This window comes from Equus quagga, chromosome 7 (assembly GCF_021613505.1).
Source record: "Equus quagga isolate Etosha38 chromosome 7, UCLA_HA_Equagga_1.0, whole genome shotgun sequence".
In the NCBI taxonomy this organism is placed as follows: Eukaryota; Metazoa; Chordata; class Mammalia; order Perissodactyla; family Equidae; genus Equus; species Equus quagga.
This window is the reverse complement of record NC_060273.1, coordinates 118,670,963-118,696,500: the sequence shown is the minus strand read 5'-3', so window position 1 is coordinate 118,696,500 and position 25,538 is coordinate 118,670,963. Positions and strand designations below refer to the sequence as shown.

The 25,538-nt window shown below is 36.0% G+C and overlaps 1 protein-coding gene across 1 annotated transcript in view; it reads left to right on the top strand.

The window, feature by feature from the left end:
- The window catches only part of ADGRV1 (adhesion G protein-coupled receptor V1), a 456,854-nt gene that overhangs the window by 262,616 nt on the left and 168,700 nt on the right, over positions 1–25,538 (top strand). The window contains exon 77 of the mRNA XM_046668226.1: positions 22,958–23,074. Coding sequence (XP_046524182.1) covers positions 22,958–23,074 — 117 coding nt within the window. The remainder of the gene's footprint in view (positions 1–22,957; positions 23,075–25,538) is intronic.

Below are 25,538 nucleotides of genomic sequence, written 5' to 3'. Positions count from 1 at the left end.
CAAAGTGAAATATTATTACATATAACGGTATGGGTGAATCTCACAGACATTTGTTCAGAGAAATAAACTAGACATGAAATAGTACATACTATCTGGTTCCATTTAAATGAAGTTCAAGAATAGGCAAAACTAACTGACTGTGATACAAGCATGTATGGTGATTACCTTAGGCTGCAGGGTATTGGCTGGGAAGGGTCAGAAGTGAACCTTATAAAGTGTTGGAAATGTTCTGTATCTTGGTCTTAGCGGTGGTTTTGTGGGTCTATACAGATGTAAAATTTTATCTAACTAACTGCAATTGAAGATTCATGAACTCTATGTATGGTAGACTTCAATTTAAAAAATTAGAAAGGAACATTTTTCTTACAGGTATCCTAGTGTGATAGATGGGGACCAAGAGAATATATTTTTTTAAAAAAGAAAGAAAGAAGGAATCAGCCCAGAAGATCCAACATCTGGCTAATAGGAGATCCAGAAAGCAAGAAAAGAGAAAATAGAGGGGAGGAAATTATCACAGAAAAAATATAATAAAAATTCCTAGAATTGAAGAATATATCCTGTAAAAGCCCTTCAAATGCTTAGCAAACAAAACAAAACAAGGCAATTCTTCATCGTGACATTTTAGAATGCTATTTATAAAAAGAAGATCTAAGTTTCCAGAGGACTTTCTCTCCCAAAAACTGTCACATGTCAGGAATCAGAATGGTATTAGACTTCTGAACAGCAACACTGAGGACAAAAAATTAAGAACAGCGTGAGCAAGCCCAGTGGCATAGTGGTTAAGTTCACACGCTGCGCTTCGGCAGTCCAGGGTTCGCCAGTTCAGATCCCAGGTGCAGATCTACACACCACTTATTAAGCCATGCTGTGGCAGGCATCCTACGTATAAAGTAGATGGGCATGGATGTTAGCTTAGAGCCAATCTTCCTCAGCAAAAAGAGGAGGTTTAGCAGTGGATTTTAGCTCAGGGCTAATCTTCCTCAAAAATAAATAAATAAATAAATAAATAGCTTCAGAATTCTGACCATAAATTATTTCTATCTCATAATTCTTTTCCCAGCTAAGCTACCTTCAATTGACAGAAAGAGTAAAACATTCTCATCATGTACATACATACATGATATGATATGTATCTTATCATAGAGATACCCTCAAAAAAGGATCTCTATGTCCTCTCTCTCATGTAGGTACTAGAAATGTGTTTTACTAAAAGAATGGGAGGAAACAGAGGGAAATGAAGAATCTGGGATATATATAGATATAAACAGCATAGGACAGACACAAAAGAAGTCCTTAAGGTGATGGTAAAAGGACATCCCAGGATGACAGCTGCACCCCAGGCCTTAGAGAGCAGCTGGTCTGTTATAAACCTTCTAAAATTATTTAATCTTAAAAACCATGTATATGTATTCCTTTGGGATATATGATTAAATTAATATAAATATGAAATAATATAACATTAATATAAATATAAAATATACTTATAAATATATATAATTTATATAAAAATTAAATTAAAAATGAATGAGAAATTAGTAAGAAGCATTATAGGCCATAGATGGTGGAGGCAATAAATGGGAGAGCAGAGTCCCAGCATAGGTTACCAGAAGAGGGATCTGGTCCTGAGCAAAGGTGAAGAGAGAGGGGACATGGCTCTCTGCGTTACAGGGAAACTCTAGGGGGCGCTCTGTGTAATAGGGTGCCCTTTGCGTATAATGCCTGGATTTGGCTTAGAGTCTTACCCACAATTCTGAGATGCTTTCGAGTGACAAGTCAGAAGAAAGCAAAAAAATCATGGTGTTTTAGAGCAGTATGGTAAGGTACATTCACTTGCATCCAGCCAAACCCTCTGATTTTAAAATGGAATGTGTTCCATTGACTAGAAGTGACTCAGAAGAGTGGTGTGGAGTTTCTTTGACAAAGGAGGGATGCCTTTACTCATGTTTGATTAACCATTTCTGGAATAATGCGTTGTTAAACACGAACTTTGTACAATGATTGGTCCATGATTCCTATCAGCATCTTAACAATTGAATGTTTCTGAATGTAGGAGAACTGGCAATATATTCGTTAAAGTGTGATAGTCATTTCAATGAAAAATGTAGTAATGAGGAGATTAAAAAGTCATGCTTCATTTTAAACTGTGTTTATCCCCTGTATCAAATGAACATCTTATCGTTCCTACCTTTAAGGTATGTTAGTGTATTTATCTTACTGTGTGTGTGTATAGTGTATATATTGCTGTACATTAAGGTAATTGGCCCTCACTGTTCACTGTGGAGAGGAAGTAGTTCAGGTGAGAGATAGTAGTGGAAAGAGGAAAGGGATTGACATATTCAAGAGGTATTTAAAAAGTATAGCTGATGAGAACTAATTGCACAGGATGAAAAAAAGAGTCAAGGGCTTGAGTAACTGGATACGTAGTGGAGCCATTGACTGGGGCCCAAAACACTGGGGTAGTGGGAGTACATTTGATGGAGAGGACAAAAATTTCATTGTGCAGCCTTGTAGGGAGAGGTTATGGCTGAGCATGTATCTCTGATTAATTCATGTAATCATACATAATCAATTTATAAAGAACATTCTTCTGCTATCTGTATCTCTCTTTCTATGGATGCTATGGCTAATTGAATAAAACAGTTAATACTGAATATTTCATTTTACTGCCATCAAAAGAAATAAGTGTCAATCTTCTTTTATATCCTTATTCCCACTTTGCAGAACAAACAATAATCACTTTGTAAAATTTGTGGTTAAAACATAAAAGCAGTAGGACAGAGGGAAGCTGGTATGTGACCCAGCCTTGTTATAGCATCAGCTCATCTTTGCGTCTAGATGGTCCACTGTTCCCAAGTAGGAAACATTCTGCTGCTCCTTCATGTCTTCCATGGAGCCCACTTCAGTGCTGGATATTCTCTGCCTACTAGATAAGAACTAGTTGAAGTGGGTTGTAGAGAGGATTGAGACTGCTAGTTTTCCAACACTGAATCAGGGACAAGGCAGAATAATGGATTATTTTTAAAATGACACAAAATTTTGAAGATGCCTATTTCTATTGCTTTATTGAGGAAAGGATGAATAAAATTTCTTTAATTACTGTTGGTCCTTGAAAATAGACAATGTGATTTGAAACATTTCCTTGAAATCTTAAGTTTTTAATTTAGTACCATCTGATCATTACTTATCTCAAATAGAGCTTGGTAACTAAAATTTTATTTTATTTTTCTCACTGTTTATTCATAGAAAGTGGCATTTCACTTAAGTCAATGTAACTTCTGTTTTATTAGAAGCCAGGGCTGTAATTGACACATCGTTAATATTAAAAAAAAACCTGATAACTTTTAATGTTGCAATCAATCAAATGAATAGGTTTTGAATTCAAATTTAATTTCTAAATCACAGATTTGCAAAGATTTCCAAATGAATTAGTATCCTGCATACAAGAAATTCAACAAATAATTATTTAAATTAAATAATATTTATTGATTTATTATTAATAATAAGCAATGAATTATTAATTTAAATAATAATATTTAAAGTAATAAATATTCAACACCTATTTATTAAATTCTCACTAGATCTTAGCCAGTATACTAAGTGTTAGGGATACCTCAGTAAACAGGACAAGAGCCCTGCCCTCAAAGTATTTAAATCTGGACTGAGAATTTATTAAATCCCAGTTACATGGAGCTGGAGCTATTTTTAAGGATATAGATTATGTTGTATATAACGCTATGTTAATTTTTCCAGACGATGGACAACTTGCAATAATGTTCTCATGCAAATCAATGGCAATACTGATAAAATTGGGTTATTTGTCATTATTGAAGTAGGAATTTCTCTAAAGATTGAGAGTGGAAATTTCTACACAGACAAAATAAATGAGAATTTTATATGGATATCCAAAACTCCATTATACCAAGAATTGATATTTGCCCATAGTCTACATTGAACCTTTAAAAATCCCCTCTCTGTTTTTAGAATCTTCACTTTAGATCAAAACAGCTGACTGTTTATGGACATCATTAGGCGGTTGGCATGCTCTTTTCCTTCTGACCAGACAATCATGGGCTATCATTTATTATCTTTGAGCCCTTTTATTTTCATTGCTACTTTCTGTTCAAGAGTGGTGCATTTGTGTTAAATCTCGTTTGTCTCATTTGTGCCTCAGGATGGGGCCATGGAAAGATTGGAGTGTGTGGAAAGGTGGGCCACTTTGAGGTATGGAGCATTCTGGGTACTTGAAGCTGCCAGAAGGCTGATCTATAGATCCCCACATAGGTAATATGATCAAAGTACAGTTCAGGTTCCACAAGTCCTTGTCTTAATCCAAATAGTGTTTTATAATCAAAATCAGGAGAATCGAACTTTCTCCTTTGGAACATGAACCCAGGTGAACTCTCTGTGTAGATAATAATGAGAGGAAGTGCCAAAATATCCCTTCAGATTTCTACAGTTTAGATACAGGAGTGAGGAGCTGGCTGGTGGCGTTGTGGTTAAGTTCGCGTGCTCCACTTCGGCAGCTCGGGGTTCGTGGCTTTGGATCCTGGGCACAGACCTACACGCTGCTCATCAAGCCATGCTGTGGCAACATCCCACATACAAAATAGAGAAAGGTTGGCACAGATGTTACCTCAGCATCAGTCTTCCTCACCAAAAGAAAAAGATACAGGAGCGATCTCTTATGTAGATCTTGACCTGTTGATGCTGATTTGCCCTGTTTTCTTGTATGTGGCTCTCTCATTTTATTTCCTATGTGCTGCTGAGTTGTCTATTGTAGGAATTTTTCATTTTTAGAATTTTTAAAGGAGAAGTTCTTGGATTTTCTGTTGATAATTTCACCTATTTTATCAGTTCAAGAATATAAATTTTGATTAATAGAAATAAATTTAAAAGCAGTTTAATAAAATTCATTCATTGAAAAGAACAGTTTGAATCACTTGTGAGAGTCACCAACTTTGACCAAGTATATGGGAAAACTGGTATTAACAGAAATATTCTTGAAAGCCATGTGGCAAATCTCACTTCTGTCTCCATGTTCAAGGAACTAACAGCAGCTTTGCCTGAATTCCAACAGTTTTCATGAAAAAGCATAAAAGCAGCAGAGAGTAGCAAAAAGAGAATTGAGGTGGGGGTCAGATAAGCCCAATCCAAGCTCGTCACTGGTCAGCTGTCAGACCTTTGAGTTTCAGTTTTCTTAGCTATCACACAGAGATAATAACCTTATAGGACTGTTATTAAGATTAAAATGAAAGAACCTGTCTACGGAAAGCCTACTACACCTTGGCAGCCCAGTAAGTGTTGATTATTTCCCTCCCCAATTGTTTGAGTCAAAACATTATTCAATGTGCCCACAATTCAATATTTAGGACACTTCTGGGATTCAAATACTCACTTCTGTGATTCCAGGGATCTTCTTGCAGGACCTAGTTTATTTTTAATACAGTCAGTTTTTAGTTTTGTTTTTGTTTTAAATGACCTACTCAAATAATGAAGACTCTTGACAATTCATAAACATCCTAATGTTTCTACTTGAAGAACAGTTACGCAAAATTAAAACACAGCTCATTCTGATCAAACTCTGAGAAACACATGGAAGCTGATACTTCATTTATAGAATCCTTTATTTCTTTAAAATATGATTTTATTGGGGCCGGCCTGGTGGTGTAGTAGCAAGTTCTTGTGCCGTGCTACAGCAGCCTGTGGTTCACAGGTTCGGATCCTGGGTGCAGACCTACACACTGCTCATCAAACCATACTGTGGCAGCATCCCACATACAAAGTGGAGGAAGATTGGTACAGATGTTAGCTCGGCGACAATTTTCCTCAAGCAAAAAAAGGAAGATTGGTGACAGATGTTAGTTCAGGACCAATCTTCCTCACCAAAAAAATTTTTTAAATAAAACGCAGTTTGTTAAAAATGTATGTATATATATGATTTTATTGACCTCCAAGTTATTTACCAGTTCAAAATAGTGGAGTCTTCAGTTGTTAGCTGTTCATCAATCTGTCCAGTTTCGTGTAAATAATTGCACCTGTTAGAACACATTACCCATGCTTACTTTAGGACAGATACTGACATAAGAATTCACACTTATTAATACTTTTAATCTTCACGACAACCCTATGAGGTAGATATTATACTTAACATCTTCATTTTATAGTTGAGAAAAGAGAGGTAATTTCCAAAGTTCATACAACTAACAAGGAATGGAACCAAGATTTAAATTAGGCATTCTGGCTCGGAGCTCATGATCTTAATCACTATACTGTATTGTTATTTTTGGTTTTGTTTTTTGGTGTGTGTGAAGTGACTGGCAGGATTTGAACTTTTGAGACTCTCAGAGCCCTTTAATTTCAAACGTTAAATGTCTTTAGCAGATTCTAATGACAACACTGAGATGAAATCTACATTTGTGGCTTCTGTTTCTTCTGAAGAGCTTATGAACTGGAAATGGTATAATATGCTAGCCTCAGTTCTACAATTCTGGCCCTTTCCTTCATACCATCACGCAAGGAGCTCTGCTTGCAGTGTCCAGAGCATGGCCTCTGTGGATGAGTGGCGCCGTGAAGAAATCCAGGCATGCCCACTTGTTCTTTTGATTTGAATAAAATGTATAATTTTAGTTTTTATTTTCATCATAGATTTTTTGATGTCTGATGAAAGAACACAGCTTGTTCATGTCATACTAAACTTCTTAAGTTCCTTATGGGGCAAGTGATTAGATCTTTTAGTTCTTGTGGGCTGCCTAATGAGCTTATAAACTGCTATAAGACCTCAGGTAGCCTCCACTCTGCATCATAGGCGCCCAGTTTCTTCCAGAGGACCACATGCTCTACATGTAGAGCTTACTTCAATTTATTTGACCTGTCTTTTCTAAATAATACATAACCCTTACCAGAACTGATTCAATCATGTCATTTTCCAGATACACTGCTATTGCTGTCAATGTCACAGATGCATGTATTCTGCAACTAATAAATCTAATGACCTCTGTGAAATTACAGATAAAGTCAATGCAACTTGCCCAGCTCTTAAAGAATAACAGTTCAAGTGAAAAGTTGTGTATAAAAATTTAGCTACTTGATTTAATTTGAAGTGAAAATATGAATTGAGGCTAATTAACCATGAAAATAATATGTGTGTTTCCTTTGTAATAATTGCTATAACATAAGTTTCTTGCATAACTCTAAAAGGGGAAATGGTGCAAAGAATAACATGAGAGAAAGAGTGTGGTAATGGTTATAGGAAATTTATTTCATTTTTTATTCCTTAAAAATATAGGTAAAAGATAAAAGCTTCTTTCCTTACAGGCCTATAGAAATGTGTTTAGTTTTTCTAATTGTAAATCAAATTTCTGCTATGCTCATTTAATTTTAACTATGCCAACGAACTGATCAAATAATTATCAATAGTAGTTAAAAAGTACTTTTTATATTTAAACAGCTATTGAGATAACTAATTATTAAACTGAAGTTGCTTGTTTTGGTTAGGATGTTTGGCCCTGGGGTAACATCTGTTGCCAGTCTTGCTCTATTTTGTATGTGGGATGCTGCCATAGCATGGCCTGATGTGTGTAGGTCCGTGTCCGGGATCTGAACATGGGAACCCTGGGCCACCAAAGCAGAGCACATGAACTTTAACCACTACACCACTGGGCCAGCCCCTGAAGCTGATTTTTAATGACAGCAGCATATATTAGATATCTATATATTATGTAAAACCCTATGTAAAACATAACACTTCTTTTCCAAGTTTTCTTTCTTTTTTTACTTTTATTAAGTAAAACTTTCGTCGTCGGTTAAGCCTCAGTTTCTTCCTCTATAAAATGGAGGCAGTGCTCACTAAATTGTGTGGGTTATTTAGGGATAAGATGAAATAATGTCTTATAGGGCATTTGGCACAGTACCTGGCACATAATAACCATTCATTAAATGATGACAATGATGATGATGATTGTTTTTATTACTGATAAAAATAAGCTAGTACTTCTTTGGTTATGTACGAGATGAAAAAGACTAGTCTTGGTGTTGTTGAATTACTCATAAAGATCTGTTTCTCAGAGAGAAAATTACTTTTTAAAAGGGAAGAGAGGAAATCAAAACATGATAAAATACCTCCAAAAAATTCTGAAGTGAAGGCTAAGAGATTTTTGGGGCAGTAAATTCTACTATTGTCTTTTACACAACAGCCTTTTAAAATGTCTTCATCTATGGGTGGCAGATATCCCAAGCAGTTTTCTTTGCCAAAGATGAGCTCGGACAAAAATTGCAGTGTGTATAGACAAGCCATAACATTTATTTTTTTTTTTAATGATAATTGACAACATTTGATTGACTGACTTTACGTCACGGACTAACACAAATATCTTAATCTGACTCTGTGCGTATACAATCTAAGTAAACACTCCCAATCTCCACCTGCCTCTGACTCTGAGTAATAGCTACTGATTGACTTAATGGTGTGTGTTTGTCTATTTTAATTGTTAGATGTGGTGAGAAAACAACATACTTAATGTTCTGACAGTAACTTGTTGCCTCAGAGGCAATCTGTGCCCCGTGTTATTCACAGCAGCAGGGACAAGGGTATGCTAAAGATAGGATATGTACAGAATGTGACATTTGAAAACTGTAAATATGTTGATTGATTTTTGTACTATATTTTCACTATGGTAACTATAAAAAAGTAATAATTACGAAAACGTATTCAGACAGATTTCTGACATTCAGTAGTTGCCAAAAACTATTTAATTGCATTAAACACCTTCCTGACACACCTGAGACGTTTGGAGACATACGTAGTTTAGCATTCAAGGGGCTTTGGTTCCATATATTTTAATATGACAGCTGAGGTAAGTATAAAACATAAGGAGTTGGGATTTTTTGGAGATAGAAGGGAGGGAGGGAGGGGGCAACAATAAGAGGAAGGGAGGGAGGGGGGAAGGGAGGGAGAAGAGGAGGAAGGAAGGAAAGAGGAAGGAAGGCAGGCAGGAAGGAAGGAAACTATGAGAGTGAGCTGATATGAAGACTGTAGGAAGGCTATCCAAGAATATTGAAAGTCTTCTAGCCAATGTGGGAAAAAAAGAATGGTTGTGGGGCTGGCCCGGTGGTGCGGCGGTTAAGTATGCACGTTCCACTTCAGCGGCCCGGGGTTCGCTGGTTCGGATCCTGGGTGCGGACATGGCACCACTTGGCAAGCCACACTGTGGTAGGCGTCCCACGTATAAAGTAGAAGAAGATGGACACAGATGTTAGCTCAGGGCTAGTCTTCCTCAGCAAAAAGAGGAGGATTGTCAGCAGTTAGCTCAGGGCTAATCATCCTCAAAAAAAAAAAAAAGAAAAGAATGGTTGTGTGTAATCGGTGAAAATATTTGTTATACGGTTAAGTAAGATGTTTTTAGTAATAGTGAAAATTAAGATTTGGTATTGACGTAATATTCCTAACCCTTAAACATTGTCTTAAGGGTTAGGGTAGAAATACCAGTGAAAAAAGATGATAGCCCAGAGGAAAAAAATAGTAGTAAACATGTATGATCCCAAGGAAATGAAGAAAAGATACAAGAAATTAAGCATGGCATTTTTCCAAGCACTCTGTTTATAGGAACATGCTCCAGGCAGTCTCTATTGAGCACAGTTAAGCAAGAAAAAATTTATAGCCTTTCCTTAGAGTTACTTTTTCATTTCTAGCTTCTATCCTATTGCATAAGGAATTAAAGATTATCACTAAGTTATGTTGATGTTTTATATTTAGTACTTTGTTAAAGGTCTTCAGGTAGTTTTAAATATTTCTTCAAATAATTTTAAAAGTTGCACAGATAATGCTGGCAAAAAGTTAAGCAAAAAGGAGCCTGTCACTACAGAATGCATTAGTGTCATGGAAATGCCATTACACTTGTGAATACCATGGTTGCTGGCAGTGCCACAGTGGCCAGTGCATCAGCAGCATGCAAAGGTCTCTTTGTCTTTGGCATCGGATTAAAATTGTACACAATGTTTTACTGAAAGGGGTTTTGTAGACATAAATGATTTAAAAGTAGTGGAGAAAATTTAGAGTTCAGCATTTTGTGATTTTTTTTAACTTAAAATATCTTGCTTTTCTTATTTAAACCTATGTTTAAAATAGCTTACTCATCAGCTAACTTTGAAAAAAGAGAGTGAAAAACTTTTTGTGGTCAAGAGAAGCTAAGTGGATTAGAAAATGTGAGCTAAAGAGTGCACGAAATAGAGTGTATAGATAATGTAGATTCAAGTGCTTTTTAGCTGAACTCAAGACAGCACCATAGTGTTAATATTTTAATTTAAAAAAGTATGGAATACTGGGGCTGGCCCCGTGGCCGAGTGGTTAAGTTCGCGCGCTCTGCTGCAGGCGGCCCAGTGTTTCGTTAGTTCGAATCCTGGGCACGGACATGGCACTGCTCATCAGACCACGCTGAGGCAGCGTCCCACATGCCACAACTAGAAGAACCCACAACGAAGAATACACAACTATGTACCGGGGGGCTTTGGGGAGAAAAAGGAAAAAATAAAATCTTTAAAAAAAAAAAAAATATGGAATACTAATTACAGGATCCAAAAGGTATTAAATACCTACTAGATTCTGCTCTGAGCCAAGATGAGATAACAGGGACCATATTTACCCTCAAATCTGAAAAAAATTAAAAAAGGAAAAAATATATGAAACAATTTTCGAGAGACTAGACATCAGTCAGTGAAGGATAGGGATCCCTGAGGTATGGGAAACAAACAAGGTGAGCTTAACAATGGCCCTGGAAGACAACCTTATCAAATTTTCCAGGCTGTGGTACAAGGAGGAGGAGGAACCCAGATAGAGTCTAGCAGACTCACGGAATTGAGGAGACCAGGGTAAGAGTCTGGGGAAACCAAGGTGGCTAGAGTTTGCAGGACAGAGTACCGGAAAAGAAAGAACTGCAAGACAGAGAACTCTGAGATATGCACAGGGTTCTCAGTATTCAGCTGAGTACTGATTAGGCCAGTGTGTAAGGAAACTATCCAAAGCCAGAGAAAGAGTCACCCGGAAGGATAAAAGAGAACAATGCCAGGCCACGAATAGTGTCTTTCCCACTAGTTAGACTGCAAAACTTCACGATTCACAAGCAATTGGTTAGAGTACACAGAAGGATCTTGCCTCAGTCCTGGGGAATAATTGGCCTGAGGATTTCAGTCCTGCCTAACAAATCTTAACAGCAGAAATTGAAAAAACCAAACTCCTTCCAAGTGCATGCTAGGGCAGAGCTCAAAAATATTTATGGGAATATAAATATCCAACACTCAAAGAGATAAAATCACAATGTCTGATATTCAATCAAAAACTACAAGACGTGGCAAAAAGCACAAAAATATGACACATAATTAGGAAATTAAATCAATAAATCAGCTGATGCTGAACTTTTACAGATGTTAGAATTGGCAGACTAGAACATTAATACATTTATTATAGCTGAATCCCATGTGTTCAAAAAATTAAGTAGAGACAGGAAGGATATTAAAATGAACTAAATCAAACTTTTAGAAATGAAAACTACAGTGTGTGAAATGAAAAATACACGGGATGGAATTAATAGCAGATTAGAAATAGCAGAAGAAAAAATAAGTATATTTGAAATGAAAATTAAAAAGAAAATCAAAATAAATCAACAGAGCACCAGTGAGCTGTGGGGGAAAAATTAAGGGTGCCATAGGGTGCCAGAAATGAAAGAAAATATGGTTGGAAAAAACCATTTGAAAAAACAATTATTTAAAAATTTCCAAATTTGTTGAAACTGCCAACCTACAGACTCAAGAAGCTCAATGAACGCCAGTGAACCCCAAACAGAAGAAACTATACCAAGGCACATCAGGGTCAAATTCCTCAAAATTGCTGATAATGAGAAAGTCTTAAAAGCAACAAAAATTGAAACAAACAAAAAAATTCCATACAGAGGAGAAACATAAGAATTACAGCAGATTCCTTTCCAGAAATAATGCAAATGAGGAGAGAGTGGAACATGTTTAAGTACTGAAAGAGGAAAAAACCTGTCAACCAAACTACTTTTCAAAATAAAGGTTAAATAGAGATGTTTTCAAATATACAAAAGCTGAAAGAAATCATCACCAGATAATTTTCACAGATATGATGAATAAAAATCAAATGGCAAAGATGATAGACTAAACTTTAGCACACAAAAATCACATTAAATGCAAGTGATCTAAATATACCTTTTAAAAAGGATTTTCAAACTGAATAAAAAAGCAGTACACAACTATATGCTGCCTATAAGAAACATGCTTCAAATATAAAGACACACACAGGTTGAAAGTAAAAAGTTAGTTTGACTGTATTAACATCAAAGTAGATTTCAGAGCAAAGAATAATACCAGAAAGAAAGACGGTCATTCCATAATGAAAAAAGGGTCAATTTATTGAGAGGATGTAATAATTCTAAATATTCATATACTTAACAAAGAGCTTCCAAACATACCTTGCAAAAACTGGGGAAAAATTGACAAATCCACAAATATGGTTGTGAATTTAAAGACTTCTCTTTCAGTAATTGACAGGAACAAAAAAAAAAGAACAGAAAATCAGCAAGAATATAGAATATTTATAAGATGTTATCATCCAACTTGACCCAATGGACCTTTATAGAACACTCCACTCTATAACAGTAGAATACACATTTTTAACAAGTGTGCATGGAACATAAGCTAGTAAATTCAAAATAATTAAAGTCATACAGAGCATGTCCTCTGACCACAATTGAATTAGGTTAGAAATCAACAACAGAAACATCTCCAGAACATCCTCAAATATTTGGAAACTAATTAGCACGCTTATAAATGACCCATAGATCAAAAAAGAAATTTTCAAAAAATTTCAAAATATTTTGAATGGAATGAAAATGAAAACAATGTATCAAAAATTGAGAGATACTGCTAAAGCGGTATTACGAGGAAATTTATAGAACTAAATGCCTATATTAGAAAAAGAAGTAAGGTTTCAAAAATACAACTGCATAAAAAGAAAAATAATTTTTTAAACTTGAAATACATAGAAGAAATAAATAATAAATAGAAGAACAGAAATCATTGAAATAGAATGCAGCAAAACAATTGGGAAGATCAGTGACACCAAGAGCCGGTTCTTTAAGAAGATCAATAAAATCATCAGCCTTTAGCCAAATGATCAGGAAGAAGAGAGTAGATCCAAATTACTAATATGAAGAAAGAGAGAAATGGAATTACTACAGATTCTAAAGATCTTACAAGGATAATAAAAGAAGATTATTATAACTTTATGCCAATAAATTTGCCAATTTTTGTGAAATGGACAAATTTCTTACAAGACACAAATTACCAAAACTCATTCAAAAAGAAATTGATTACCAGAATAGCTATACATCTATAAAAAAAATTGAATTTATATCTAACAATCTTCCCACTAAGAAAACTGTAGTCCCAATATGGTTTTACTGGTGAATTTTATCAAACATTTAAGTAAGAGAAAATACCAGTTCTACACAGATTCTGCCAGAAAATTGAAAAGGAGGAAGTACTTCCCCACTCACTCTCTGAAGCCAGCATTACCCTGATTCCAAAATGAGACAGACATTAGGAAAGAAGACTACCAATCTGCATTCCTTATAAACATTGATTGATGCAGACATTCTTAATACAGTCGTGTGTCTCTTAACAATCGGAATATGTTCTGAGAAACGTCGTTACACAATTTTGTCTTTGTGCAAACATCATAGAGTGTACAGAAGGGGAACAAAATTTGCCATCCCAAATTGTGTCTCTTCAACACGAAGATTATTTTAGGCTGATCGTTTTTAAGAAACAGACAACTCAGAAAGATGTTCTCATCACCTTCTCCTTAACTGCTTATAAGAATTCAGATTTTAAAAACGGATCTTGGGAAGTGAGCTATTGTCTTAGCGTAACATGAACTAGATGGTAGACATGAAGGAACCTAGAAAAGTCTGTTTGTTGGGCTCCCCTCTGTCTTCTTTTGTTTTTGTTTGGCCAAACAAACACTTGTTTTCCAAACAATTTGCTCCTTTCCACCTACCTGTGAATTGCCTTCCTATCCTTTGAAGTGCCTGACTCTCCCCACCCCCAACATCTTCTTTTGTCTTAACTGAGGATGGTATTTAACGTGAGGGCTTTGGTCATTTTGGTGAGTTACTCATTTTTCTTGGGTTTCTCCCATGTATACGTGTTATTAAACTTTGGTTTGTTTTTCTCCTCTTAATCTGTCTCATGTCAATTTAATTTTAGATAAGCCAGAAGAAGCTAGAAGGGTAGAGGAAAATTTCTTCCTCCCCTACAGTACTTACACAAACCTAGATGGTATAACAGATTAAATTCTCCAATAAAAAGACACAGAGTGGCAAGATGGGTTAAAGAACAAGACCCAACAATATGCTGCCTCCAGGAAACATATCTCAGCTCCAATGACAAACACAGGCTCAGAGTAAAGGGATGGGAGATGATACTCCAAGCTAACAGTAACACTATACACCTAGGCTATATGGTACTAATCTTATGGGACCATCATCACATATGTGGTCTGTCATTGCCTGAAACATCATTATGCAGCACATGACTGTACAAGTTTAGCAAATCAAAGGATAATATATCACAACAAAGTGATAACTGTTCCAGTAATGCAAAGTTGTTTAAAATTCAAACATCAATGTAATTTATCACATTAACAAAAAAAGTAGAATAATATTTTTGATGATCTCAATAGAGAAATGGCATTTGCCAAAATTTGGTATCCATTCCTGATAAAAACTCCCAACAGGACCCAGCCCCGTGGCCTAGTGGTTAAGTTTGGCACACTCCACTTTAGTGGCCTGGGTTCTGTTCCTGGGCATGGACCTACACCACTCATCAGTGGCCATGCTGTGGTGGCGACCCACGTACAAAATAGAGGAAGATTGGCACAGATGTTAGCTGAGGGCGAATCTTCCTCAGCAAAAACAACAAAACAAAACAAAACAAACTCCCAAAAAGTAGAAATAGAGGAAACTTTCTCAACCTGATAAGGGCATCTACCAAAAAAAACATGTAACTAACCTCATACTTGTATGAATATGCTAGAGCTTCCATAACAAAATAGCACAGACTGGATAGTGTAAATAACAGAAAGTTATTTTCTCCCAGTTCATCAGGCTAGAAGTCTGAGATCAAGATGTTGGCTGAGCTGATTTCGTTTTGAAGCCTCTCTGCTTGCTTTATAGATGTCTGTCTGCTCCCTTTGTCTTCACATGATCTTTCTTCCATACGTGTGCATGTCTGTATCCAAAGTTTTCCTCCTCTCACAGGGACACCAGTCATGTTGGATTAGGGCCCACACTAAAGACTTCATTTTAACTTAATTACCTCTTTAATGACCTCGTTTTCAAATACAGTTACATTCTTAGGTACTAGAGATTAGGACTTCAACATTGGAATTTTGGGGAGACACAATTGAGTCCATAAAAATACTTAATGGTGAAAAACAGAATGCTTCCCCCCTAAGGTTAGAAACAAAACAAGAATGTTCATTTTCACCTCCTCTTGTTAATATAGTGTGCGTATGTATACACTGTATGTATATTATATCTGTCTATCTTTCTATCTGTCTGTTTCTAGCAGGTAAATTAAGACAAGAAAAAGAATTTAAAGCCACTCTGATTAGAAAATAAGCAAAATTCCTTTTATTCACAGATGACATGATCCTTTAAATAGAAAATGTAATGTTTTCTGCAAAAGAGCTGCTCAAACCAGCAAGAGTGTTCTGTAAGTTTGCAGGATACAAGTTCAATGTAGAAAAATCAATTGTATTTCTATATACTAGCAATGAACAATCCGAAATTAAAATTGTAATGAAATATCAATTATAATAACAGTAAAAATATAAAATACTTAGGGATGAATCTTTTTACAAATATGTGAAGGACCTGTACGTGGATGACTATAAAACGCTCCTGAGAAAAATTAGAGAACACCTAAATAGATGGAAAGATAAACTGTGTTCATCAGATGCAAATCAATATTGTTAATATGTCAATTCTCCCCAGATTGGGATTCAACACAGTCCTAGTCAAAACCCCAGCAGGCTTTATTTTTATTTATTTATTTATTTTTTGAGGAAGGTTAGCCCTGAGCTAACATCTGCTGCCAATCCTCCTCTTTTTGCTGAGGAAGACTGGCCCTGAGCTAACATCCATGCCCATCTTCCTCTACTTTATATGTGGGACGCCTGCCACAGCATGGCTTGACAAGCGGTGCGTAGGTCTGCACCTGGGATCCGAACCGGCAAACCCTGGGCCACCAAAGCAGAACATGTGAACTTAACCATTGCACCACTGGGCCGGCCCCTACCCCAGCAGGCTTTATCTTTTAGAAATCAACTACCTGGTTCTAAAATTCGTATGGAAATGCAAATGACTTGGAGTAATCAAAAGAACTTTGAAAAGAAGAACAAATTGGAGTCTAACACTACCTGTTTCCAAGAATTCTAGTTAACAGTAATTGATGTGGTATTGGTGTAAACATATACAAGTTGATCATTGGAACAGATTAGAGAGTCCAGAAATAGACTCCTACATATACAGACAAATATGGAAAGTAATTCAGTAGAGAAAGGATAGTCTTTCAGAAAAAATGATACTGGAAAAATTGGATATCACATGCAAAACAAACAAAACACTTTGGACCATACTTTGCATCATTTCAAAATAACTCAAAATCAATCAAAGACCTAATTTTAAAACCTAAAACTATAAAACTTCTAGAGAAACAAATGTGAATTTGGGTTAAGCAAAGTTTTCTTAGATATAACACCAAAAGTATAATATATAAAGATCAAAAAAAAGTATAATCCGATCCGTTACTGGGTTTCATCAATGTGAAAATCTTTTGTTCTTCAAAAGGCACTGTTAAGAGAATGAGAAGACAAGCCACAGAGTGGGAGAAAATATTTGCAAATCAAATATCTAATGAAAGACTTGTATCATGAATGTAGACAGAACTCATACAATTCAATAGTAAGAAAACAAACAACCCAATTTAAAAGTGGACAAAAGAGTTAAATGGACATTTTTTCAAAGAAGAGATATGGATTGCAAATAAGCACATGGAAAATGATCAAAATCATTACTGATTAGGAAAATTAAAGTCACAATGAGGAACTGCTGTGTACCTATTAGAAATGCTAAAATTTTAAAAAATAATTAACCACAACAAGTTTTAGTAAGAATGTGGAGCAACTGAACATTTGTACATTGCTGGTGAGAATGTAAAACGTTACAACCACTTTGGAAAATAATTTATCAGTTTTTAAAAATATTAGATACACACTTACCATATGAGCTAGCCATTCCTCTCCGAGATGTTTACTCAAAATAAATGAAAGCGTATGTCCACGCAAAGACTTGTACATTCGTAGCAACATTATTTGTAAAAGTCAAGAACTGGAAACAACCCCAATAGCCATCAACAGGTGAAAGGATACATAAGTGGTATAGTACTCAACATTAAAAAGAGAATGAACTCTTGATATGTTACTTTGGATGTATCTCAAAATAATTATGCAGAGTGAAATAAACTAGAGAAAAGAGAGTATATATGATTCCAATTACATAAAATTCTAGTAAATGCAGACTAATACGTAGTGACAGAAAACACCAGTTGCCTGGGGATGTAAGAAGCAGTTGTGATGCAAGAGGTACTACGAAGGTCATTAGGAAACTTTGGGGGAAACATCATCTTGACTGTGATGATGGTTTTACAGGTATATATATGTGTCAAAACTTATTAGATCATATACTTTAAATATGTGCCATTTATTGTCTGTCAATCCTACCTCAAAATGCTGTTTAAAAGAACACTATGCTCAAACGGATGACGGGGTATGTATGGGATGGTGAATACTTGCTATTTTTTTTAAACGTATTTCAAAATAATTATAATAGAGAATAAGATCAAATTTTGGCCTTTAAGGAATTGACAGTTTTCCAAGAGGTAAAGGTGATTTTATCTAAGAATTGGGAAAATTGAGGTTCATAGGGAAACCAGTCCTTATGTTAATAAAATCCTAGTTTAAAAATTCAGAGGAGGAAAATGTTGTTTATGGTTGAAAGAAATAGCCATATATTCATGATAGAGTTGGCATTTCAACCACACCTTGAAAAATGGACATGATTTCAACAGAGGAAGATGAGAAACAGAAATTCTAACTAGAAGGAAAGGGAAGAACAAAGGCAAAGAGTTGAGAGATGATGGAACTTGTTTTAGAGAAGAGCAATCAATGCAATTAGGGCGGAACGATTGGAGTATGAAGGGTCTTGTGGAAGATAAGCTTAGGAAGAGAAGGTGGGGCAAACGGGACTTGGAGGCCAGACCAAGGCAATTCTGTTTCCTCTCCGAATATTTCTTTGACTCCCATAAGCAGAACTAATCAATCTTGACTCTGCATTCCCCTGATGTTTTACTCCACACCCCATTATAACACGGGCCACATTTATTGCATCATGTGTGTGTCTGGCTTTACCCTTAGTTACCCTCTATTAGAAAGGACAGCATTTGGCTCATTATAAATGCTCATATTAATGCTCAATAAGTGCTCAGTAAAAAACAGGCAAGTCTTGGGCCAGCTCCCATGGCCTAGTGGTGAAGTTCAGCATGCCCCGCTTCAGCAGCCAGGATTTGATTCTTGGGTGTGGAGCTGCACCACTCTGTTAGCGGCCATGCTATCCTGATGGCCCACATGATAAAAGATAGAGGAAGATTGGCGCAGATGTTAGCTCAGGGCAGATCTTCCTCAGCAGGAAAAAAAACAAATAGGAAAGTCTAGGGGTCTGTTGTGATCAGAGTAGGCAGGGGGAATTTGAATTGGTCCTATAAAAATTGAGTAGGTTTTGGATAAGGTGGAGAGGAGTGAGAGCATCACTAGTAAAGTATGTATGTGAAGATGAGAGGAGTATATATGAAGAAGTACTGAGAATTGAAGTTTACAGGGAAATCAGTTTTTATTATTAGTTATTTAGCCCAAGCAAACAGAGACACTTGCTGTATATTTGAAGTAAAACAAAACACAATAGGTATTTCCTCCCTTGGCTGGTACAGTAGAGCTCTAACCAACCAGAAGAAGCAAAGAATTTTATAAATTATTAACAGAATATATCAGATACTCTCTTTTGGAAAATATATTTGTTTTTCTTCTCTCTTTAGTTAAGACGTATATATGTTATATCAATATAGAATTAAGAATGGTATTATATTTGCTATCAGCACTGTGTTCTGTTGCCATTGTGAACCTGTGGTGAGCCGTGGGTTATAAAGGATTGAGAAACAGTGAACTAGAATTTCAGCGCTTTGAGACAGGACTTGTGCTTGACTTCATTTTGTAGGCAGCAGCGTGGTGTTCTAGAAAGAACACTGGCCTTACAAAACAGAACACCGGGATTTGAAACCCACTTTAATTTTAAAACTTGTTCAATGATTCTTAAGTTAATCCCCCTACCAGATCCTCTTTCACCATTTATTAAATAGAATAAAAACAATAATGATGTCACATCGTTAATATGTGGGTTACACACAAAAAAAAAAACAACAAAGGAAAACAGGTAGCACCTTGCTAGTAGACAGTAGTATTCTCCCGTCATATTTTCCATCTTTCACAGATAGCATAATGCTTTGTGGATAGTAGGTACTCAAACTCTTAATGAATGAATCAATACATGAAGGACTGAGAACTTTTGAAAAATTCCCTTTTTTCTTCTGTGGTGTTCAATTTAATGCTTCCAGAGAACTGACTGTGAAAATGACCTTTTCCTGATCATCTGTATGTATTTGACTGAAAGAACAATGATACAACTTCATCTCTTCTTAGGTTATGTGCCTTAAAGATGTATGAGCTAAATATGCTAGGAGATTTTATTTTATTTTACTTTAATCATTTAATTTCTACTTTAATTCAATTTAATTTAATTTTAGATAGGCCTGATTACATATAATAGCAGGTTCTTGGCTCATCTCTGTTGTAGCGTTATGACAGCTCAGTCTTCTCTTGCTGACTAATCTTCTCCCATACAGACAGAAGTGTTGCTCATAATTCAGGGAACATTCTGGAAGAATGTTCGTAGTTCACAAAAGTAGATGTGTAACTGGTCTTCTTATGATTTAGAAAATGAGATTGAAACAATAAAATATGAAGAAATCATACCTTAAGAATGGAATTTTGGGTATTAAAACTGTATTCTGAAAGTAAATACAGTTTTAAGTAATAACCTGTACTAATGTGTTTCAAAGAAAAAAATATTGAAAGAATAAAAATTATTTAAATTAGCATACCATTTATAAATAGTTTCATGGAATGCTTAAAACTAAGCATATTCTGTTACAACTTGGATTACACTGTGGTTTTACATTGCAAACAGTTCAGGTTGATTAGAACAAAACTACCAAATAAACTTTAACAGAATTTGTATTATAAAATCTGAATTAGAGAAGTTCAAATGTATTGTAGATATGCTTATAAAGACTTTATGGAAATAGATTCCACTTGGTAAAAAGAAAGAACGTAAAATATTAAAATTATTTCCTTTTTTTTAGCTGAAACTCACAATTCTGTGCTTCCAAGGTCTTTTAAGGCATAGTTTCGGTGCTTGGTGTTCAATGCTAGTGTCAGTGAAGGTGTTCAATGAATATCTGTGGAATTTAGGAAGGTTAAATTTATGACCTGTAATCTGTTACAATTCAGAAAGTAGAAGCTAAAATCTAGGAAAATCTGAGCATGTTTTTAAAATAAGCTCTAAAATACAAAAGCTATCTGTGGTATGTTCCGGAAAGGCAAATTTGTTGACTTGATTTTTTCAGGGAACTCATTTCTACCAGATTGTTAGGAAATAATGAGACATAAATTTCTAGTATCTGCTTTTGTTAAAAAAAAATAGTGTGTGTTACAAATGCTCCAAATCTAGGGCTAAATAAGCAAAAAGTTGAGTCAGGAATGCTTCTCATTTCAAAAATAATCCTGGAATCTTAGTGTAGAAAGGAACTTTAGAGTTTATCTTTTCTAACGTCCTCCAACTACTGATGAGGGGGAATTAGTCCCAGAAAGGTAAACTGACTTGTTTAATGTCCATAGCTTTAAAAAAGTTGCGGGGGAACAGTTTTTTTTCTTTCTATACATGGTACAGGAAGTACTCAATAAATAATTCCCAAGAGGGAAGTCTCTTCAGCATCGCATGAGATACAGTGCATGTTATTGTAAATTTATTAATTAGCATTTTGGTTCTTCTGTAATTGACTAAGGATGCTGGTTAAGATGAGTCTCTCCCTGTGAAATGGAGATGTTGGGAGAATGCAAGGCCTCACCCTACATCCTGACGAATTCACCACAGTGATGCTACCCTAGGAACACCATTGGGCAGAAATTTTCAAGGAGCTTTAATGGACACACCTTTGGGACAAAAGGATTGGGGAGGAACATATTTCATTTGAAAATAAAAGTAATACTTCATCTTGCTGCTTTGATCTAGTTTTGAGCACATTATTCATTAAAAAAAAAAACTTCAGACAGCATTAAAGGTATTTATGTTTCCTTTTTAGAAGTTGGGTTTTGAGGCATGTCAGCTAATTTTCTCTTTGCAACATCTCTCTGTCTTTTGGGAATCAATTATTCTTTCTTTTTACAATCATTTATTGAACACTTCTATATTCCAGGCACAGTGGTAGCTTATGAAAATATAAAGTCAAAAAGCCTTGGCCTCTATCCTAAAGAGGGAGAGAGTTTATTCCTTGAGAGGTTACAGTACATTTTTTTTTCCCCCAGTGAGGAAGATTGTTGCTAAGCTAACATCTGGGGCAGTCTTCCTCTATTTTGTATGTGGGGTGCCACCACAGCATGGCTTGATGAGTGATGTGCAGGTCCATCCCTGGGATCTGAACCCACAAGCCCCAGGCCTCCTAGCAAAGTGCTCAAACTTAACTACTGTGCCACTGGGCCAGCCCCTATGGTACACTCATTGCTCCTATCTCTTGCCATTTATGCTTCCCATTACAAAATTTGTTACGGTAATCATATATTGGAGAAAATACAAAATGGCAGTGTTTCACTTCATTCATTTATCCGTTTATTCAACAAGCATTTATTGAGTACCTACTGTGTACCAGTGTACCACATGGAATACATCAGTGAGTAAAAATTCAGTGATACTGCCTTCTCAGAGGTTACATTCTAGTGGGTGAGACTAACAATAACCAAGAACATAATAAATAAGGAAATTACAGAGCATGTTAGAAGGTGATAAGTGCTATTTGAAAAGAAAGAAACGTAGAAATCAGAGGATTGTGTGGTGGGAAGAAGAGGAGAAAAGAGAGTGTGATTTTAAATAGTGTGGTCCAGAGAGGCCTCATCGTGCAGGTGACTTTCGACAAAGGCTTGAGGGCATTTGAAATAAAACTCCAAGGACTGAAGTAATCATAGGATTTGAAATTTTAAATTTATTTTAAGTTTATTTTGTTGCATATGTTACTTCCTGGCAAGAGGATGTAGATGAGGATAAAGTCAGAGCTTTTGTTTCTCCTTGTTTTCTCTCCCATTAGCTTTGACTTAAGGAATGGTATTTCCACTCTATTTTCTCTTTTCTACTGAACTAAAATAAATGTATTTCATAGGATTTTTATCCATCAATAATAAGAGCAAGGTTTACTTTGAGAATTTCCTCTTGACAGCCCAAAGTAACATGTAGCATAATTTCATATAATTCATTGTTTTTTAGAAATATAAAAATCCATGTATTGCCATTTTTAGAATGACTTGGTCATCTCAGTTTGGGCAACAAATCAACTTATTTTCCCTTTGAGTTATTGAATCAAATTCAGATAAGAAAACAGTTTATTTTGTTAATATTCTTGCTCCATTTTAGCATGATTTAAAAATAAAAGTATTTGTTTCTTACAGATTGTGTTTCTGGTGTCTGCATATGCAAGTCCCCAGCTCACGGATGAGAGCTGTTCAGCCATGGCTGCTGTCACACATTACGTGTATCTTTGCCAGTTTAGCTGGATGCTCATTCAGGTTGGTACTCCATTTCCTCCCTCCAACTCCCCTTCAACTTTCCAAGGAATCTGGGTAGAGTGGTCTTCATATCTGATATTCTTTATACTGAAATGGAAGTAATTCCATATATCCATCTCTGCCTTCCCAGGAAATCAATGCAAGAAAAACAGTGTAAGCTGTACAACATTAGAAAGCATAGTGAATTTGAGAAAATGGGAAGAAATCTAGTATAGTAGGGCTGGAAATAAAAGAGTTGCAGGAGATGAGGCTTGTGATGTGGACCCTGTAAGACACATTGAGAAATTTAAACTTTTTTCTAGGGGAAGTCATAGAATTATTTTAAGCAAGGGAGTGACATGATAAGATTTGGATTTTAGAAAGATCCCCCTATTTGTAGTGAATTGGGAGCAGAAAAGAGTTGGCATGGGGGTCAAGTAAGTAGCATTAGCGGGATCCAGGAGAGAGAACGTGTGGTGTGAACCAGGAAGGTGGCAGCAGAAGCAATGGGAAGTGGATGGCTTTTGAGACTTTTTTTTTTTTAAGTAGAACTACAGGATCTAGAGATTGGTTATGACGAATCCAGAAGGTGGGACCAAGGATGTTTCTGAATTTTCTGGCATGGGTGGATGGGCGGATGGTGGTGCCTTGAACTGAAATAATGATCACTGGAGACTGGGGGAAGGATAATGAGGTTTTCTTAGGACATGATGAGTGTCAAGTTCCTATGAGACCTTCCATGGGGACTTTGAGAGAAGTGGGAAACACAGGGCTAAATCTCAGAACACAGGCCCATGGTACGGAAATATGTTAGGAAGTTGTCGACGTAGAGTTGGAAAATGGGGTCCCTGCTTCGGAAGAGATCACTTTGGGAAAGAGTACAGAGTGGGACTCCAAAAGTCCCCTGGCATAGCTCCTGAGAAACTAGTAAATGTTGGGGAGAGATTTGCACTCTCCTTGTCTGACTAAAATCCCAAATTCTCTCTCAATAGAGAGAATGCTGATTTTCTTGATAAAGAGGCTAATGTGAGAGAGTTGGATCCACTTCAGCAGTATTAATGTCACTAATTAAATGGCTGAACTAAAACGCTGCCTTTGATAATGCTTTCTACATAATGGTATTGTTAAATCTTTCATGTGGTAAAAATAGTTTCATATGTGTTTCTGAGCGTGCATATGAACTATTTTATGTAAAACAGGTGCATTCAGGCACTTTTATATTCGTTTTTCTTGTTGAATAAGAAGGATGTGGGATTTCCATTGTATAGCAGTATCAAAGTGAGGTGGTATTATTATGACAGACCACCATTTAGACTCAAGGAAGGGATATTTTCCTAAGTATGATATTGTAGTCGTGGGGGCTGGAGGAGGAGTGAACTGAACTATTTAGTTAATAGAACTAGTTGGAACAGTCAGAGCCCTGCATGTAGGTTTGAATTCTGGCTCTGCAGCTATCTTTGTAACCTTAATCAAGTCATTGAGTCTCTCCAAGGCTTATTTCTAAATCTGCATATGGGGGTCATAATTCTTATCTCATAGAATTATTGTTTTATAGCTCTTTGAGCAGCTCTACTTATGGAAAGTTAATGGTGTTCTCCAAATCCACCTCCCAACAATTAAAAAATAAAAATAAATCAAAACTGTATAACATAAAAAAAGTCTGCTTCAGTTATTTCAATTAAAATAGTATTTGCTGGATTCTCTGATTGCAAAATTCTTTAGCTGAACTTTTTATGTGCGCCCTGTATACGTTGCTGTTTATCTGCCTGAACTGAGGTCCCCAGTGGTGTCTGAAGGTTTTTGTGCACGCCCCTGACCTATTCAGTTTTTGATGGATGACTTGGGTGAAAACACAGGAAACTGTCTTATCAGGTGTGCAGATGATACAGAGCTGAAAAGATAGCTGAAACAGCAAGCTGCCCGAGTTAAGAGTACAGGTGGATCCAATATAGAGAAACTGTACTGTGACAGATTGAAAACTAGAGTAAAAGAAACATAATGTGATGGGAGTTAATGTAAACAACTTGAAATTTTAATTTAACACAAACTCAGTGGCAATCAAATGTGTGACCAGATTGCTTAAAACATAGCTACTACAGTAACTGCAAAAACAACCCCAGACGTAGGTTACATTCATAACAATATGGAGGCAGCTGAGGGAGCCATGGTTACATTGTAAACTACAGTGTTCAGACAACCTGGGGACACTGTAACCACTTTCATGAATCTTGTTTCGGCAGGAACATTAACCAGCCAATGAGAAGTCAGGAAACAGTCCTATAAGAAACTTTGAGGCAGCTGGAGATTATTCACCTGGAAAGAACTTAGGGAGATGTGATGACCATCTACGAATACTAGAAGCTCTGCCTCAGGAAGGAAAGAGTGGACTATATAGTTCCATTTGGAAGAACCAGAACAAATGGGTCAAAAATTAGAGGAGCCAATTTTGATTTACATCAAGAACTTTTATAACCAATAAAACTGT